The sequence below is a fragment of the Leptidea sinapis genome, chromosome 21 (genome assembly GCF_905404315.1).
Source record: "Leptidea sinapis chromosome 21, ilLepSina1.1, whole genome shotgun sequence".
NCBI classification, from domain to species: domain Eukaryota; kingdom Metazoa; phylum Arthropoda; class Insecta; order Lepidoptera; family Pieridae; genus Leptidea; species Leptidea sinapis.
In genome coordinates this window covers 8,325,441-8,343,805 of record NC_066285.1, presented here as the reverse complement: position 1 = coordinate 8,343,805, position 18,365 = coordinate 8,325,441, and the positions used below count along the sequence as shown (strand labels likewise).

Sequence of the window (18,365 nt, the reverse complement as noted above, 5' to 3'; positions counted from 1 at the left end):
TATTGTCGATCATATATACTTAGAGCGCATTCGCACTACGTCCGATCAGAGTCCGATCCGTACCCATGAAAATACAGATCTAGAAATCTCGGACAGAATTCGGATTCGCACTAGTACGATCTTTGATCCAAATTCAAGTCAAGTCGTTGATCATGAGTCCCTAACAATCGGCGTCAACTTCTGGCAATGCTATCTGCTAGCTAATAGCTTTTTACAATTACCGCCCCACTGCCTCTGTGCACGAACGCAACTCTTATTCTCGGATTCGATTCTGATGCACCAGTGGCAGGCTCCTTTGCACAGGACGCCGACTAGATTATAGGTACCACAACGGCGCCTTTTTCTGCCGTGAATCAGTAATGTATAAGCATTATTGTGTTTCGTTCTGAAGGGCGCCGTCGCTAGTGATTTGACTGAACAAATGAGACTTAACATCTTATGTCTCAAGGTGACCAGCGCATTTGTAGTGCCATTCAGAATTTTTGGGTTATTTCAATAATCCTGAGCGGTAGTGATTTGTAATGGGTAGGGCGGATCAATTACCATCAACTCCTGCTCGTCTCCTCCCTTATTTTCATGAAAAAAAGATGCAATGCGCGAGCGTACATACAAATAATACTATGGCTACTTCCGTCCGTCAATAATTAAAACCTTCTCCGGAATGGATATTAACGATTGACAGAAAGAAATCAGATGACGGAAGATCTAGTGCATAAACAACCATAGAAATAGTTCTAGAACTACTCCAGACCGTCTTTTCACGGGTACGGATCGGACTCTGATCGGACGTAGTGCAAAAGCGCTCTTAGAATACTGACAGACCGATAATAATACGAAGTGACCAATATTTATTTGTCAATATATGTGTAACAGTAAACTTGTAAGAAGGCGTGTCTTTCGATCGGCGAGTACTCATTGTGCTAAGTTTGTGTTTTACGTTACTTAAAAATAATTATTAAGTACAGTAATTTTGACATTAGTGCCAAACATTTACAGAACAATTTTCTCACCACACGTTGAACTCCGATCTCCTTCCTGTCCCTTCCGTCAGTATCGCGAATTAACAGGTCCTTAATCATAACGCAATCCAGGCCAAACAAAATCTTAACAGACAGCATTAAAGTTAAATTTTGTATAAATAATGATAATTTTACTGTCCCGGGTTTTTAGTGGTAGATTTGGTGATAAAATGGACTCTTGTCATATCATTTGCTATATTGAACATGACTGATTCTGACACATATTTGATTAAAGCGTACGGGTGAAATCCAAAAGTACATTATGAGAAAAATATATTATGCATTTGTAATTTAAATTAATTTATATAGGTATACCTAACGTTTAACAAACACACTAAGTTTTAGTATATTTTAGTAGCAATGTCTTTAAGTCCATGTAATTGTGTTACATTATTACGCTATGATCGCTTATCACTTATCACTAATGACGACATTGACCTGCTAATCAGGCACAATTCGTATCATTTAAATCCCATTTCTTTTTCTTATCGTTACTTCTAAAATGCTCCGCTATTTGTAACAGTGTTTTACCTTTAGTCTCCGGAAGGAAGAAATATAAGAATATTGTACCCATCAGTGTTGACAACCCATAAAACATGTATGTGCCATGATGTCCTATACTGTGGAACATGGCAGGAGCTGTTTTCACTGTTCCAAAGAATGCCATTGATGTCATCATTACACTAATTCCAGAACCTAAGCCTTTAGTTTCAGAAGCAAATACTTCACCTACCATATTCCACGGTAACGGTGATATTCCTAAATTAGATACAACTATATAAATAGCCATTAATCCTAGCGATATAAAGGGTGATATGTGTCTTATCACACGTTTATCAACCAAATACAAATAAGATGCTAGGGTTATTAAAGACAAAGTTGTAAGCACTCCACTAAATATAGCTAGCGGTCTTCTTCCAAGTCTTCGAAGTATTAAGCAAGCTGAAATTAAAGCAATCACTCTCAGAATATCTGTTGCCAACATTGCGGCGTATGTGTTCTTATTATTTCCGATAAGTACCTCCATGATATCTGTAGTATATGCACACACTACATTAATACCCGACAGCTGCGTCACAATGAAGAACACGATCATTATACAAAGAGGCTTCCAGAACTCGGGCTTCTTGATATTTTCTTTCAATGTCTCAAGTTTTGGCTTTACTTCTTTCTTCTTTTCATGTTCAACTAACATCTTATCTAACTCATTTTGCATAACTGGACTGTAGCCTCTGTACCAATAGAAAGATTCTTTACATTCTTCAACTCTGTTCTTTGACGCTAACCATGATGGAGATTCTGGTGCGTAGAATATAATTATTCCTCCAATTAATGGAAACAATCCACATAAGAATGAGGCGTGACTCCAATGCAAAAACGTGCCAAATAAATGAGACATGAAAACACCAAACGCAATGCTTAAAGATAAGCCAGCTAAAAATAGTCCTCTATAAATGGGCGAGCTTATTTCTCCAACGAATACTGGCCCTAGCGGCCCGAGCCATCCTTGGCAAAATCCTGTTATGAATCTTCCCATTAACATTAGATAGATATTACCAGCGAATCCAATTATCATCCACCCACTGATATAAGTAAGTGACAAAAGTAGCTGCGATCTTCTTCTGCCAAATCTTTCCATTAAGTATCCTGATATAATGTTCCCGAATAGGAGAGCCAACGACGAAATTGCAGCTGAAAAAGGAGAATTAAAATATTACCACAGTGTTTTCAACCTACTTCAAAGAGTAGGAAGTTTTCAATTCATTAGATCTAATGAAATTACCACTAAAACTACCATTGAAGGGATTTGAGAAGTAATCTGAAAGAACGAAAAACGCCACACGGAAATCCAATAAAATAGCGTACATCGGAAACGTATCAGTTAGGTCTGTTAAATGGATACATTGGCGCGAAATTATATAGCTCACTTTTGAATTAAATATGAGTACTAAATCTTGTTATGTTTATACTTAAATTGGCACCTACTTCAAATTCGAGAAAAATATTTACAATGAGTTTCTTTATTTCATATAGATTTTTGATATTTTCTTTTTTCTAATAAGCGTTTATATGTATGCCATCCATCACCATTTTGTAAAAAAATATCCAGAAAATTAATTGAATTATGCGACATCCAAAACTGTCTTATTGTTTCCAAAAAAAAATAACAAGGACAATAACCCTATTCGATCCATATAATATATAACAAGATAATTAATTCGCGATGTCTCGAAGATAGTTTGCTCTCATATTATTGGATTAAGAGTTAAATGATATCGTAAAGTTATATTACCATCTTTGTCTGACGCAGAGCAAATTCTACAAAAAATACTGTTTTATAAATGAATCAGTTTATATGATAAGATATGATTCACGTCAAAGAATTTAAACTAGAAAATACAATATTTGCTAGATTAGATCATTATTAGATGGCATTATTTTCTTTTCAGATTATATAGATAATAATAGGACTATAATCCAATCTGACAACAGTAATAAAGCTATCCAATATGCATCCATAATCCATCCATCATAAATGAGAGATCAACAAAGCATTCCATATTGGTTATTGAAATACTATGAACCGGAAATTTATTCGAGTTTTGGGATTACGATTGAATTAAGAAAACAGTCCTTAAAAAGCGGGTACAAATTTTGGAACCCAGGGTTTACAATTAATCTGGTAAATTTATTAATAGCAGAGAAATTGCAATTAGAACAAATGTTACACTATGTTCTCCTATTCCGTAACAAAAATTAATGTATCATATTATCTTAATAATATACATAATATAGCACGTGTTTCTAGGCAAGCCGATGAAGCCGCCAAGGTCTTGACCTCTTCCGATGTTGCCTCATTTAATGGAAATTTCATAATAGTGATGCAATCAATAAAAATTTACACTAGAAATTTAAACTTTCTTTGTTTAATACCTTTTAATGTGATTACTTTATGAACAACACGGGAATTTCTGGTAACTAATTCTAGACGGTTTCATAAAATTCGCTATAGTTTTAACAGCAAATACACGTTTATAATAAATAGGTATATTTAAATTGGATGATAATATTGATATTTTTTAAAATGAATATAATATCAACTAATGGAAATTTTAAAATAGTACACAACATTACTACAATAGAATATAGTGACAAATGTCAAGGTGCAAAATTAAAAAAAAAAAAAACAAAACTATAAATCACTTATACCTAAGTGATACGCGCTGCCCATTATACAGTGCTCAGTTTCCTGATTGAACCCAAAATCTTAGATTAGATGTTAAGTCTTATTAGGCCAGTAGTTTCACTAGTTATGGTGCCCTTCAAACCGAAACACGATATTGCTGTACGTATGTAGTAACTTGTACATGATTTTATTGTAGTCTACGTTTTCAGTCAAATATACTAATTTAATTAATTGTAATCTGTGTGTGTACTATGTTCAACAATGCTGTTAAATAGAGCACAGAGTTATATAATTTTACTTCCTATATCCTACTTAAACTGAGCTTGAACGAATTCGGGACGAACGGCTTGTATTTATAGTGACGATTATATTTGTAGTGACGATTCAAAAGCGCTTAGTTTATTTTATGGTATAATGTATTTATAGTCTAATTGAATAAAATTAATTTGATTTTGATTTTGACTTTGACTTTCACTAGTTTGTTTAGTTTACATTAAGTTTGTAATTTTGCACGAATCATTAATATTGTTTGGGAGGAACCACGAATTAACGAAGTTAATGATATTTTTGTTGATTATTCAGGGCTAATTTAATGAAGCTTTCTGAGTAACAGTAAGTCCGGGACAGTAAGTCGCTTTCATTCTAGGACAAAGTTTGCAATTTCTAAATTTACTTATGTTATCTGTCGCCTAATCGCCTTGTAAACTAGATGAGATCCTTAATACATACCTACCCAGGAGATCATCTCTCTGTTGTACTTGTGTCTGTCTTCATGTTGTAACTGTGGTATTATAATGGCTGAAATACCAGATGTTGCACCAGCACTAAACGACAGCATGAAGGCAGCCATCGACACAAAGGCCTGAAATGTAAGCGATGCTATTTTAATACCAGGAATACATAGCTCATACTGCAAGTTTCTTAGTTCAGATTAATAATGCCACATAGTTTAAAATATATTAATTGTTCTTTGAAGGGATATTCTTAGATGATTAGATGTAGTAGATACTTGATGATTATAAGTTATTTGCATAGTATTAAATTCAAATTCAAATTCAAATATTTTTATTCAAAATAGGATGTGAATTCACTTATTGAAAGTCAAAAAAAAAAAACTACCACCCAATCCAAAGTGAATGCCTCAGGCCTGAGAAGAATGGGCGCAACAAACTCAGCGGGCTTTTTTTTTCATCAAAAATATGTTTTACAATTAAAGTAACATTTACAAAGTAACATTGTACAATTAAACTTATTATTTAATAGCCTGAGGGCGGTCGCTCCATTCCCAATCTGTGGTATCATTAAGAAAGTCATTTATGTTATAGTAACCTTTACCACACAAACGTTTTTTAACAATTCTTTTGAATAACGTAACACCTTTGTTTTGAACATTTTCTGGGATCTTGTTGTAAAAGCATATACATCGCCCCACAAAAGACTTACTAACTCGACTAAGCCGAGTAGTAGGCATCATCAGTTTATGTCTGTTCCTGGTGTTAACATTATGGTTATGACAGTTTCTGGCAAATTCACTTATGTGCCTATGAACATACATTACATTATCAAGAATATATTGAGAAGCAACAGTCAAGATGTTAATTTCTTTGAATTTTGCTCTCAATGATTCTCTAGGACCTAGGTTATAAATAGCGCGAATAGCCCTCTTCTGCAGCACAAATATTGTATTAATATCAGCAGCGTTGCCCCATAGCATTATACCATAGGACATAATACTATGGAAATAACTAAAGTATACTAGTCGCACCGTATCTATGTCAGTTAATTGTCTAATTTTATTAACCGCGTATGCTGCAGAACTAAGTCTGTTCGCCAATCCATCAATATGGGGGCCCCATTGTAATTTGGAATCTAGAGTTATGCCAAGAAATATAGCAGATTCCACTGGTTCTATCACCTCTCCGTTTAACAAAACATTTGCATTTACATTTTTGACATTTGGTACGGTAAATTTAATGAATTTAGGTTTCTTGCTATTTAACAATAGGTTATTAGCGCTAAACCAGTACACGATGTCAGATAAAATATCGTTCACTTCGTCATACATAGTTTGGTTTCTTTTCACTTTGAAAATCAGTGAAGTGTCGTCCGCAAACAATACTACGTTATGTTTTTTCTCTATAAGATTAGGAAGATCATTTATATAGATAAGGAAGAGGAACGGTCCAAGAATAGATCCTTGTGGTACCCCCATACTGAGAGGAGTCCCAGGAGATCTCCTGCCGTTCACGTCGACCCTCTGAATTCTATTGTTTAGATATGAAGTCAGAAGATCGAGCGAAGTTCCTTTTATGCCATAGTGGTATAGCTTCCTGACCAGCGTTGAATGTTGAACACAATCAAAAGCCTTAGATAAATCACAGAAGATGCCAAGTGCATTCTGCGATTCCTCCCAGGCATCAAAAATATTCTTGATCAGCTCAACACCTGCATCCGTTGTTGAACGTCCCCATTATGTCCTATGGTATATTGTTATGGGGCAGTGCGGCCGATATTAATACCATCTTTGTGCTGCAGCCTATTCGCGCGATTTATAACGTAGATCCTAAAGAATCATTAAGAGAAAAATTTAAGGAAATAAACATTTTGACTGCTCCTTCTCAATACATTTTTGATGATGTTCTGTATGTTCATAAGCACATTGAGAAATTTTCTAGAAACTGTGACATTCATAGTGTTAACACGAGGAACAAACATAAACTTGTAATTCCTACTACTCTGTTGGGTCGAATTAGTAAGTCTTTTGTTGGGCGATGTATATGCTTCTACAATATGATCCCAGAAAATGTACAAAACAAATGTGTTACGAAATTTAAAAGAATTGATAAAAAACGTTTGTGTGGGAAAGGTTACTATAGCATAAACGATTTTCTTAATAACACCACGGACTGGGAATAAAGCGAACACCCTCAGGCTCTTTAATTATAAATGTTTATTGTACGATATCACATTGTAATCCATATTTTTGTATAGAAAAAAAGCCCGCTGAGTTTCTTGCGCCCATTCTTCTCAGTCTGAGGGAATCTCTTTTGAATGGTAGTTTTTGCAGTTCAATAAGTGATTTTGAATCCTATTTTGTATAAAAACATTTGAGTGGAATTTCACTATTTACACAGTTTTGCATTCGAAAAAGTTTGCAAAAAGCTAAATCCATTGTAAAAAGCAGTTGTTCCAGTTTCGCCTCTTGGAACACATTCACCGACTGTTCAAGGCTTGTAAAACGTATATAAAAACTTAAAATTTTTGGAAATAGATAAACTCAGAAGGTCTGGACTGTGGACTGGTATGGTGGATCATCAGTTCTATATTTTAAAGCTTACATCAACTGATTTGTTACTTTAGCGGAATGTAAGGACGTGTTGTCGTGATGAAGAACAATTTTACTGCAAGGAATTTCCTCAAACTTTTTGCAAAGCACGTATTTACATACCAATCTGCAGTTACTCTACTTTGGTTTTCAAGCTTAACTGTAGTGTAAAGTCCCGATTTGCAGAAAAAAGAAACAATATTTTTTTTTACCAATGCTTCGGCTTTTTTTAACTTAAGAAAAACCCATTCCGCCGATTGGCTTTTATGTCAAATTCAAAACATTAAATTAAGCTTATTCACTGATGCAAATATTAAATACAGTCATTAATTCTCCTCCTTTTTATTATTTTATCATTTTACGACACCACAGCACATGCAGTCGTTTCTAGTTATCGGTTCAATCACGCGTTATCGATCGAGTGCAATGCTTCCGAACCGTCAGATGTATTTGCAAAATCTTTTGCAATTAGCTCATACTAATACAAGTTAGTATCTATCTCTCGAAAATACTAGTAGAAGCGGCATCATGTCAACCGATGTCACCATCGATGTCGTTCATTGCGACCATGATTTCTACAGTCAAAAATGGCACTATATATAAGGCATATTTGTATTTTTTTAAAAGATGCTTCACTTGAAATCAAATGACTGGTCTCACTTAAGCCTCAAGTAGGTACATTTGTACACAATAGTGGCGACAGGGTAACGCCCACATGCCACTTCCACTAGTTTTTTCCGTTCCGTGTGCTAACAGCATGCAAGTTTCATTCCAAGAGAGTAACGTGAGATTTTGCCCTATGTACAATTTTTATGTTTGGCTATTACATTGGCTATTAAAGCTTGGAAAATGGTCTTAATCCGTAGATAAGAGATTTTTTTCTTATAATTTTATGTGATAATTATGTAAATGAATATGTTTTAAAAACTTATTGTTATACTACTTTATTTTGTCTCATGCTTTGAAGGTTTTCACCATGCAATTTCACATAAGAAAATTCTCTGTATTTTTTCATGAAAGGGGCTAACATCTCAAGTCGAGGAAATAAGAAATAAATGAGACTTTTTAAAACTGGACTAAATTTTGTCGGCCCGAGACTTTGTATACCATAATCTCGATTACAGACACATGTTTGTGCCCCGAGGGCATACATTATTCGATCGATATTGGTATTTCGGATTTTTCGAATAATAAAAAATATCATATATCCCTCAGTCAAACCGTCTAGACGGCTTTGGAGGACAATGTACATTTATCAAAATGTATATTAAAGTGAAACTTTTATTACATCGTCTCAAACTTTTTCGTCTGTGTGTTGCATGTCGCATGACGGTCGGGCGGCGCGTAAATAGTTCGCAGCAGCTGACCGTGTATTGTATAGACTATTACTCATTTGTGCCAGTGCTCCACGCTATTTTGTTTGTTTTTATTATTTCCCATTATCATTCCAATTTTCCAAGTATAAAATTAAGATTGATAAAGCGATTTTTATACCCTTAATGGAATATTATTCAAAAAATTTTTAGTTAAATGTCTATAATGTGAAAAAAACTTTCACTTTTACCGTGGTTTCATAAAACCACAATATCCTTTTTTATATTCTTAGTAAATAAATAAATAAATAATATTCGAATACTACAGATTAAACGAATTTTCCTAATACTGCAATTTCAGTAAATTAAAAGAACCACATTTTTAGAAGTTCAACATTTTAATTAGGGACAATTTTTGGCAATTTGACACAACTGGAAAATACGAATTTAAGAAACTGTGAGCATCTATCGTATCGTCATTCATTGAACATCTCAAATGATTTAAAAGAACCTATTAGCTGAAAAAATACGATTATCTTCATCACCAGTGGAATGGTTAGTTAACCACTTCCACCTTTACAGACGTTTCTAACTCATCGTATTCGGCCAAATTTTTTGTCGAAACCTTAATAGCACCTTGCAAAGATTCATTTAATAAATTCAATAAGTTTTTGAATACTTTTTTGAATGAAAATATTTAAATTTGACTTTATCTTACTCCGAAACTAAAACTGCAACTACACCAACCAAAACATCACATTTCATGGGTAGGACTTTCTTCAACAAACTGCTGCTTTTTTAATAAATATTAAGCGATCATATTTAACATGAAATTCTTACTTTATTCATCTCGTTTCTTTACTTTTTTTTTGTAAACCATTGATGTAAAAGACCTTGATTATCCGAAGCGTTGCGAACGTACGAAGCAATGTAATGTATGTATGTATAGACGATAGTAGTCCCGCAATGAATTAGTATTTAATACAATTCTATTATCTTCCTGTTTAGATTGCATATAATTAAAACTATCATTACGAGGGAGTGTACCTAGAATACTGGCAGCATTTCCGCGTTGGATAGCAAGGCTGATCCGTTGAATGTAATAGCTGCCAGCACTTGGGTTTCCAGTAGCCTTATAATTGGACGTAGTTCCTGAAAACGGTTCCAAGCCACAAACATCACATTTTAAGGAATTCGTGTTTAAAGTTTAATAAGTATTAGTGTATTCCATACATGTGGGTAGGTCTAAATCATGATGTTATTTAAAAAGTAGGCTGATAGTAGGGCTGCCATTTTTTGTCAGTTCGTTAATATGAATCACGTGACCAGTTTTGTGTTCATAACTAAATTTCGACATGATTGTGGTACATTTTCTGGAATTACGTCCAATTGAGGCCCGTAGATAGTACTTTGTACATTCTTCGCGCCTCAGGGGCCCCACGGGCCAAGTACAATTAATAATTGTTATTAAAGATACGCGTGTAGATGCTCTTAATACAAATGAGGTCCAAGAGATGATACATAGTTACATTGTAATACTTGTAGCACATCTTATATAAGTAATTATAGAGTCCATAAGCATAATTATTCATATTCTACTGCGTAAATGAAACTACAATAATTATTAATAGCGCATTGGAAATATAACACTGCATTTATAAGGGACGATTTGCATGTAGATATTGAATGACAAAACTAAAGAAAACCGGTCAAAACTATTACGGTCTTAATATATGGTTTTAATAAAATGCTCGCATAATACCTTTATTTATTCACAGTGTGTGTGGATTGATGTATCTACTGTATAACTCTCGCATTTTTTAACTTTTTTTACATTTATGGCCTTACAAAAGGATGGAAAAGGTTAGCTCGTGACACAGATGAGCGGAAGAGACTAGAGGAGCCTATATCTCAGGGTGACCAGAGCAAAAATAGTGGCTGCTAGATAACAGATATATAGATATAAATGCCGGACAAAAAAGTTGTTAAAACTATGTTGAAATGTATAGGTACCCATATTCCTCTACGCTGCTGAGACATGGACCCTACGAGAAAGTGAGAAGAAGAATATCAATGCTCTTGAGATGTGGTGCTGGAGAAGAATGCTCGGTATAACGTGGACGGAATTCCGAACCAATGAGTCCATTCTTCGGGAGCTCGGCATCAAACAGAGACTGTCTACTACCGTACAAGCTCGCATTCTCACTTTCTTCGGGCATGTATCGCGACGTGGAAGCGACCCCATAGAACGCTTAATAGTGCAGGGTAAAGTCGAGGGCACTAGACCACGAGGCAGGTCCCCGATGAGGTGGACGGACCAAGTGAGGCAAGCTGACGACGGTACTCTGCATGAATGCACGAGAAGGGCGGAAGTTCGCGACGAATTGCGTCGCATTGTGAAACAGGCCACTAACCTCGACGTGACGACCACAACCACTCTGACATGAGTGCAACGCCGAAGTGGAAGAATGGTACCCTGAGTGGCTCCTATTTTAATCACCACTACTTAACGTGTGTATACTTGAATCTATGATAGTCATCTAGGATAGCGATGTTTAGCATTTAGTTTTAACTAAACTGCTAACCATTAAGTAATCCAGTCTTTATTAATATTAATTACTATAATCATTACTCAAGATATCGTTTTATATAATGTTTTAGCTACCAAAGCAGTTCTTTTGTGAACATGATCTGTAACATTATAAAAAAATAATGGCTTCAAATATTAGTATTAAAATGTCGTGAGTAACCGCTAAATATAAAAAAAAGTACTTTGTATATTAAAATTTGTATCTTTAATTCTGGCATTAAGTTTAATTTTAGTATTTATTTTATTTTTTACTATTTATTTATTTTTTAACAAAAAGCTATAGGAAAGACTAAAAGAAAAGTTTAAGATGCCTTTTCATTTGTGTCTCTAAAAAAGAAGCACGGAGTACCACACTACGCATACCTCAATTATTAAGCCACCGAAAGCATTTTTATTGTAGCTACGAATACTTTAAAGATTAACATACTAGGGTCGGTATTCTATAATGTGTCTCAATATTTAATCCATGATCAAGTGCGTTATGTCGCTGTCTTCGTAACTGTGCGTAAAAGAAACAAAATACACTTGAGTCCGTATTTCGAAAAAAGTATCAAGACGGTATCATTGTTCAAGTGTGTTCTGTCGCTGTCTTTATATCTTTGCGTAAAAGAGACAAAATACAGTTGGGTCCGTATTCTAGAATGTGTTTCAAGACGGTATCATTGTTCAAGTGTGTTCTGTCACTGTCTTTATATCTTTGCGTAATGGAGACAAAATACAGTTGGGTCCGTATTCTAGAATGTGTTTCAAGACAGTATCCTTGATCAAGTGTGTTCTGTCGCTGTCTTCATATCTTTGCGTAATAGAGACAAAATACAGTTGGGTCCGTATTCTAGAATGTGTTTCAAGACAGTATCCTTGATCAAGTGTGTTCTGTCGCTGTCTTCATATTAGTGCGTAATGGAGACAAAATACAGTTGGGTCCGTATTCTAGAATGTGTTTCAAGACAGTATCCTTGATCAAGTGTGTTCTGTCGCTGTCTTCATATTAGTGCGTAATGGAGACAAAATACAGTTGGGTCCGTATTCTAGAATGTGTTTCAAGACAGTATCCTTGATCAAGTGTGTTCTGTCGCTGTCTTCATATTAGTGCGTAATGGAGACAAAATACAGTTGGGGCCGTATTCTAGAATGTGTTTCAAGACAGTATCCTTGATCAAGTGTGTTCTGTCGCTGTCTTCATATCTTTGCGTAATAGAGACAAAATACAGTTGGGGCCGTATTCTAGAATGTGTTTCAAGACAGTATCCTTGATCAAGTGTGTTCTGTCGCTGTCTTCATTACTGTGCGTAATAGAGACAAAATACAGTTGGGGCCGTATTCTAGAATGTGTTTCAAGACAGTATCCTTGATCAAGTGTGTTCTGTCGCTGTCTTCATATCTGTGCGTAATAGAGACAAAATACAGTTGGGGCCGTATTCTAGATTGTGTTTCAAGACAGTATCCTTGATCAAGTGTGTTCTGTCGCTGTCTTCATATCTGTGCGTAATAGAGACAAAATACAGTTGGGGCCGTATTCTAGATTGTGTTTCAAGACAGTATCCTTGATCAAGTGTGTTCTGTCGCTGTCTTCATATTAGTGCGTAATAGAGACAAAATACAGTTGGGGCCGTATTCTAGATTGTGTTTCAAGACAGTATCCTTGATCAAGTGTGTTCTGTCGCTGTCTTCATATTAGTGCGTAATAGAGACAAAATACAGTTGGGGCCGTATTCTAGATTGTGTTTCAAGACAGTATCCTTGATCAAGTGTGTTCTGTCGCTGTCTTCATATCTGTGCGTAATAGAGACAAAATACAGTTGGGGCCGTATTCTAGATTGTGTTTCAAGACAGTATCCTTGATCAAGTGTGTTCTGTCGCTGTCTTCATTACTGTGCGTAATAGAGACAAAATACAGTTGGGGCCGTATTCTAGAATGTGTTTCAACACAGTATCCTTGATCAAGTGTGTTCTGTCGCTGTCTTCATATTAGTGCGTAATAGAGACAAAATACAGTTGGGGCCGTATTCTAGATTGTGTTTCAACACAGTATCCTTGATCAAGTGTGTTCTGTCGCTGTCTTCATATCTGTGCGTAATAGAGACAAAATACAGTTGGGGCCGTATTCTAGATTGTGTTTCAAGACAGTATCCTTGATCAAGTGTGTTCTGTCGCTGTCTTCATATTAGTGCGTAATAGAGACAAAATACAGTTGGGGCCGTATTCTAGATTGTGTTTCAAGACAGTATCCTTGATCAAGTGTGTTCTGTCGCTGTCTTCATATTAGTGCGTAATAGAGACAAAATACAGTTGGGGCCGTATTCTAGATTGTGTTTCAAGACAGTATCCTTGATCAAGTGTGTTCTGTCGCTGTCTTCATATTAGTGCGTAATAGAGACAAAATACAGTTGGGGCCGTATTCTAGATTGTGTTTCAAGACAGTATCCTTGATCAAGTGTGTTCTGTCGCTGTCTTCATATCTGTGCGTAATAGAGACAAAATACAGTTGGGGCCGTATTCTAGATTGTGTTTCAAGACAGTATCCTTGATCAAGTGTGTTCTGTCGCTGTCTTCATATTAGTGCGTAATAGAGACAAAATACAGTTGGGGCCGTATTCTAGATTGTGTTTCAAGACAGTATCCTTGATCAAGTGTGTTCTGTCGCTGTCTTCATATCTGTGCGTAATAGAGACAAAATACAGTTGGGTCCGTATTCTAGAATGTGTTTCAAGACCGTATCCTTGATCAAGTGTGTTCTGTCGCTGTCTTCATATCTGTGCGTAATAGAGACAAAATACAGTTGGGGCCGTATTCTAGAATGTGTTTCAAGACCGTATCCTTGATCAATTGTGTTCTGTCGCTGTCTTAATATCTGTGCGTAATAGAGACAAAATACAGTTGGGGCCGTATTCTAGATTGTGTTTCAAGACAGTATCCTTGATCAAGTGTGTTCTGTCGCTGTCTTCATATCTGTGCGTAATAGAGACAAAATACAGTTGGGGCCGTATTCTAGATTGTGTTTCAAGACAGTATCCTTGATCAAGTGTGTTCTGTCGCTGTCTTCATATTAGTGCGTAATAGAGACAAAATACAGTTGGGGCCGTATTCTAGATTGTGTTTCAAGACAGTATCCTTGATCAAGTGTGTTCTGTCGCTGTCTTCATATTAGTGCGTAATAGAGACAAAATACAGTTGGGGCCGTATTCTAGATTGTGTTTCAAGACAGTATCCTTGATCAAGTGTGTTCTGTCGCTGTCTTCATATCTGTGCGTAATAGAGACAAAATACAGTTGGGGCCGTATTCTAGATTGTGTTTCAAGACAGTATCCTTGATCAAGTGTGTTCTGTCGCTGTCTTCATATTAGTGCGTAATAGAGACAAAATACAGTTGGGGCCGTATTCTAGATTGTGTTTCAAGACAGTATCCTTGATCAAGTGTGTTCTGTCGCTGTCTTCATATCTGTGCGTAATAGAGACAAAATACAGTTGGGTCCGTATTCTAGAATGTGTTTCAAGACCGTATCCTTGATCAAGTGTGTTCTGTCGCTGTCTTCATATTAGTGCGTAATAGAGACAAAATACAGTTGGGGCCGTATTCTAGATTGTGTTTCAAGACAGTATCCTTGATCAAGTGTGTTCTGTCGCTGTCTTCATATCTGTGCGTAATAGAGACAAAATACAGTTGGGGCCGTATTCTAGATTGTGTTTCAAGACAGTATCCTTGATCAAGTGTGTTCTGTCGCTGTCTTCATATTAGTGCGTAATAGAGACAAAATACAGTTGGGGCCGTATTCTAGATTGTGTTTCAAGACAGTATCCTTGATCAAGTGTGTTCTGTCGCTGTCTTCATATTAGTGCGTAATAGAGACAAAATACAGTTGGGGCCGTATTCTAGAATGTGTTTCAAGACAGTATCCTTGATCAAGTGTGTTCTGTCGCTGTCTTCATATCTGTGCGTAATAGAGACAAAATACAGTTGGGGCCGTATTCTAGATTGTGTTTCAAGACAGTATCCTTGATCAAGTGTGTTCTGTCGCTGTCTTCATATTAGTGCGTAATAGAGACAAAATACAGTTGGGGCCGTATTCTAGATTGTGTTTCAAGACAGTATCCTTGATCAAGTGTGTTCTGTCGCTGTCTTCATATCTGTGCGTAATAGAGACAAAATACAGTTGGGTCCGTATTCTAGAATGTGTTTCAAGACCGTATCCTTGATCAAGTGTGTTCTGTCGCTGTCTTCATATCTGTGCGTAATAGAGACAAAATACAGTTGGGGCCGTATTCTAGATTGTGTTTCAAGACAGTATCCTTGATCAAGTGTGTTCTGTCGCTGTCTTCATATTAGTGCGTAATAGAGACAAAATACAGTTGGGGCCGTATTCTAGATTGTGTTTCAAGACAGTATCCTTGATCAAGTGTGTTCTGTCGCTGTCTTCATATCTGTGCGTAATAGAGACAAAATACAGTTGGGGCCGTATTCTAGATTGTGTTTCAAGACAGTATCCTTGATCAAGTGTGTTCTGTCGCTGTCTTCATATCTGTGCGTAATAGAGACAAAATACAGTTGGGGCCGTATTCTAGATTGTGTTTCAAGACAGTATCCTTGATCAAGTGTGTTCTGTCGCTGTCTTCATATCTGTGCGTAATAGAGACAAAATACAGTTGGGGCCGTATTCTAGATTGTGTTTCAAGACAGTATCCTTGATCAAGTGTGTTCTGTCGCTGTCTTCATATTAGTGCGTAATAGAGACAAAATACAGTTGGGGCCGTATTCTAGATTGTGTTTCAAGACAGTATCCTTGATCAAGTGTGTTCTGTCGCTGTCTTCATATTAGTGCGTAATAGAGACAAAATACAGTTGGGGCCGTATTCTAGATTGTGTTTCAAGACAGTATCCTTGATCAAGTGTGTTCTGTCGCTGTCTTCATATCTGTGCGTAATAGAGACAAAATACAGTTGGGGCCGTATTCTAGATTGTGTTTCAAGACAGTATCCTTGATCAAGTGTGTTCTGTCGCTGTCTTCATATTAGTGCGTAATAGAGACAAAATACAGTTGGGGCCGTATTCTAGATTGTGTTTCAAGACAGTATCCTTGATCAAGTGTGTTCTGTCGCTGTCTTTATATTAGTGCGTAATAGAGACAAAATACAGTTGGGGCCGTATTCTAGATTGTGTTTCAAGACAGTATCCTTGATCAAGTGTGTTCTGTCGCTGTCTTCATATCTGTGCGTAATAGAGACAAAATACAGTTGGGGCCGTATTCTAGATTGTGTTTCAAGACAGTATCCTTGATCAAGTGTGTTCTGTCGCTGTCTTCATTACTGTGCGTAATAGAGACATAATACAGTTGGGGCCGTATTCTAGAATGTGTTTCAACACAGTATCCTTGATCAAGTGTGTTCTGTCGCTGTCTTCATATTAGTGCGTAATAGAGACAAACTACAGTTGGGGCCGTATTCTAGATTGTGTTTCAACACAGTATCCTTGATCAAGAGTGTTCTGTCGCTGTCTTCATATCTGTGCGTAATAGAGACAAAATACAGTTGGGGCCGTATTCTAGAATGTGTTTCAAGACCGTATCCTTGATCAATTGTGTTCTGTCGCTGTCTTCATATCTGTGCGTAATAGAGACAAAATACAGTTGGGGCCGTATTCTAGATTGTGTTTCAAGACAGTATCCTTGATCAAGTGTGTTCTGTCGCTGTCTTCATATCTGTGCGTAATAGAGACAAAATACAGTTGGGGCCGTATTCTAGATTGTGTTTCAAGACAGTATCCTTGATCAAGTGTGTTCTGTCGCTGTCTTCATATTAGTGCGTAATAGAGACAAAATACAGTTGGGGCCGTATTCTAGATTGTGTTTCAAGACAGTATCCTTGATCAAGTGTGTTCTGTCGCTGTCTTCATATTAGTGCGTAATAGAGACAAAATACAGTTGGGGCCGTATTCTAGATTGTGTTTCAAGACAGTATCCTTGATCAAGTGTGTTCTGTCGCTGTCTTCATATCTGTGCGTAATAGAGACAAAATACAGTTGGGGCCGTATTCTAGATTGTGTTTCAAGACAGTATCCTTGATCAAGTGTGTTCTATCGCTGTCTTCATTACTGTGCGTAATAGAGACAAAATACAGTTGGGGCCGTATTCTAGAATGTGTTTCAAGACAGTATCCTTGATCAAGTGTGTTCTGTCGCTGTCTTCATATCTGTGCGTAATAGAGACAAAATACAGTTGGGGCCGTATTCTAGAATGTGTTTCAAGACAGTATCCTTGATCAAGTGTGTTCTGTCGCTGTCTTCATATCTGTGCGTAATAGAGACAAAATACAGTTGGGGCCGTATTCTAGATTGTGTTTCAAGACAGTATCCTTGATCAAGTGTGTTCTGTCGCTGTCTTCATATCTGTGCGTAATAGAGACAAAATACAGTTGGGGCCGTATTCTAGATTGTGTTTCAAGACAGTATCCTTGATCAAGTGTGTTCTGTCGCTGTCTTCATATTAGTGCGTAATAGAGACAAAATACAGTTGGGGCCGTATTCTAGATTGTGTTTCAAGACAGTATCCTTGATCAAGTGTGTTCTGTCGCTGTCTTCATATCTGTGCGTAATAGAGACAAAATACAGTTGGGGCCGTATTCTAGAATGTGTTTCAAGACCGTATCCTTGATCAATTGTGTTCTGTCGCTGTCTTCATATCTGTGCGTAATAGAGACAAAATACAGTTGGGGCCGTATTCTAGAATGTGTTTCAAGACCGTATCCTTGATCAATTGTGTTCTGTCGCTGTCTTCATATCTGCGCGTAATAGAGACAAAATACAGTTGGGGCCGTATTCTAGATTGTGTTTCAAGACAGTATCCTTGATCAAGTGTGTTCTGTCGCTGTCTTCATATCTGTGCGTAATAGAGACAAAATACAGTTGGGGCCGTATTCTAGATTGTGTTTCAAGACAGTA

At 36.5% G+C, this 18,365-nt stretch overlaps 1 protein-coding gene across 2 annotated transcripts in view; it reads right to left on the bottom strand.

Moving 5' to 3' along the window:
* Positions 1-1,037: 1,037 nt before the first annotated feature.
* The window catches only part of LOC126970457 (facilitated trehalose transporter Tret1-like), a 29,996-nt gene continuing 12,668 nt past the window's right edge, over positions 1,038-18,365 (bottom strand). The window contains exons 2-3 of one of the 2 annotated variants that reach the window (XM_050816357.1): positions 4,936-5,068; positions 1,038-2,711 (exon numbers count right to left, since the gene is read on the bottom strand). In XM_050816357.1, coding sequence (XP_050672314.1) covers positions 1,465-2,711; positions 4,936-5,068 — 1,380 coding nt within the window. In that variant the 3' untranslated portion in view covers positions 1,038-1,464. Of the gene's footprint in view, positions 2,712-4,935; positions 5,069-18,365 lie in introns of those variants that run through there. The other variant, XM_050816358.1, reaches the window with a different exon arrangement.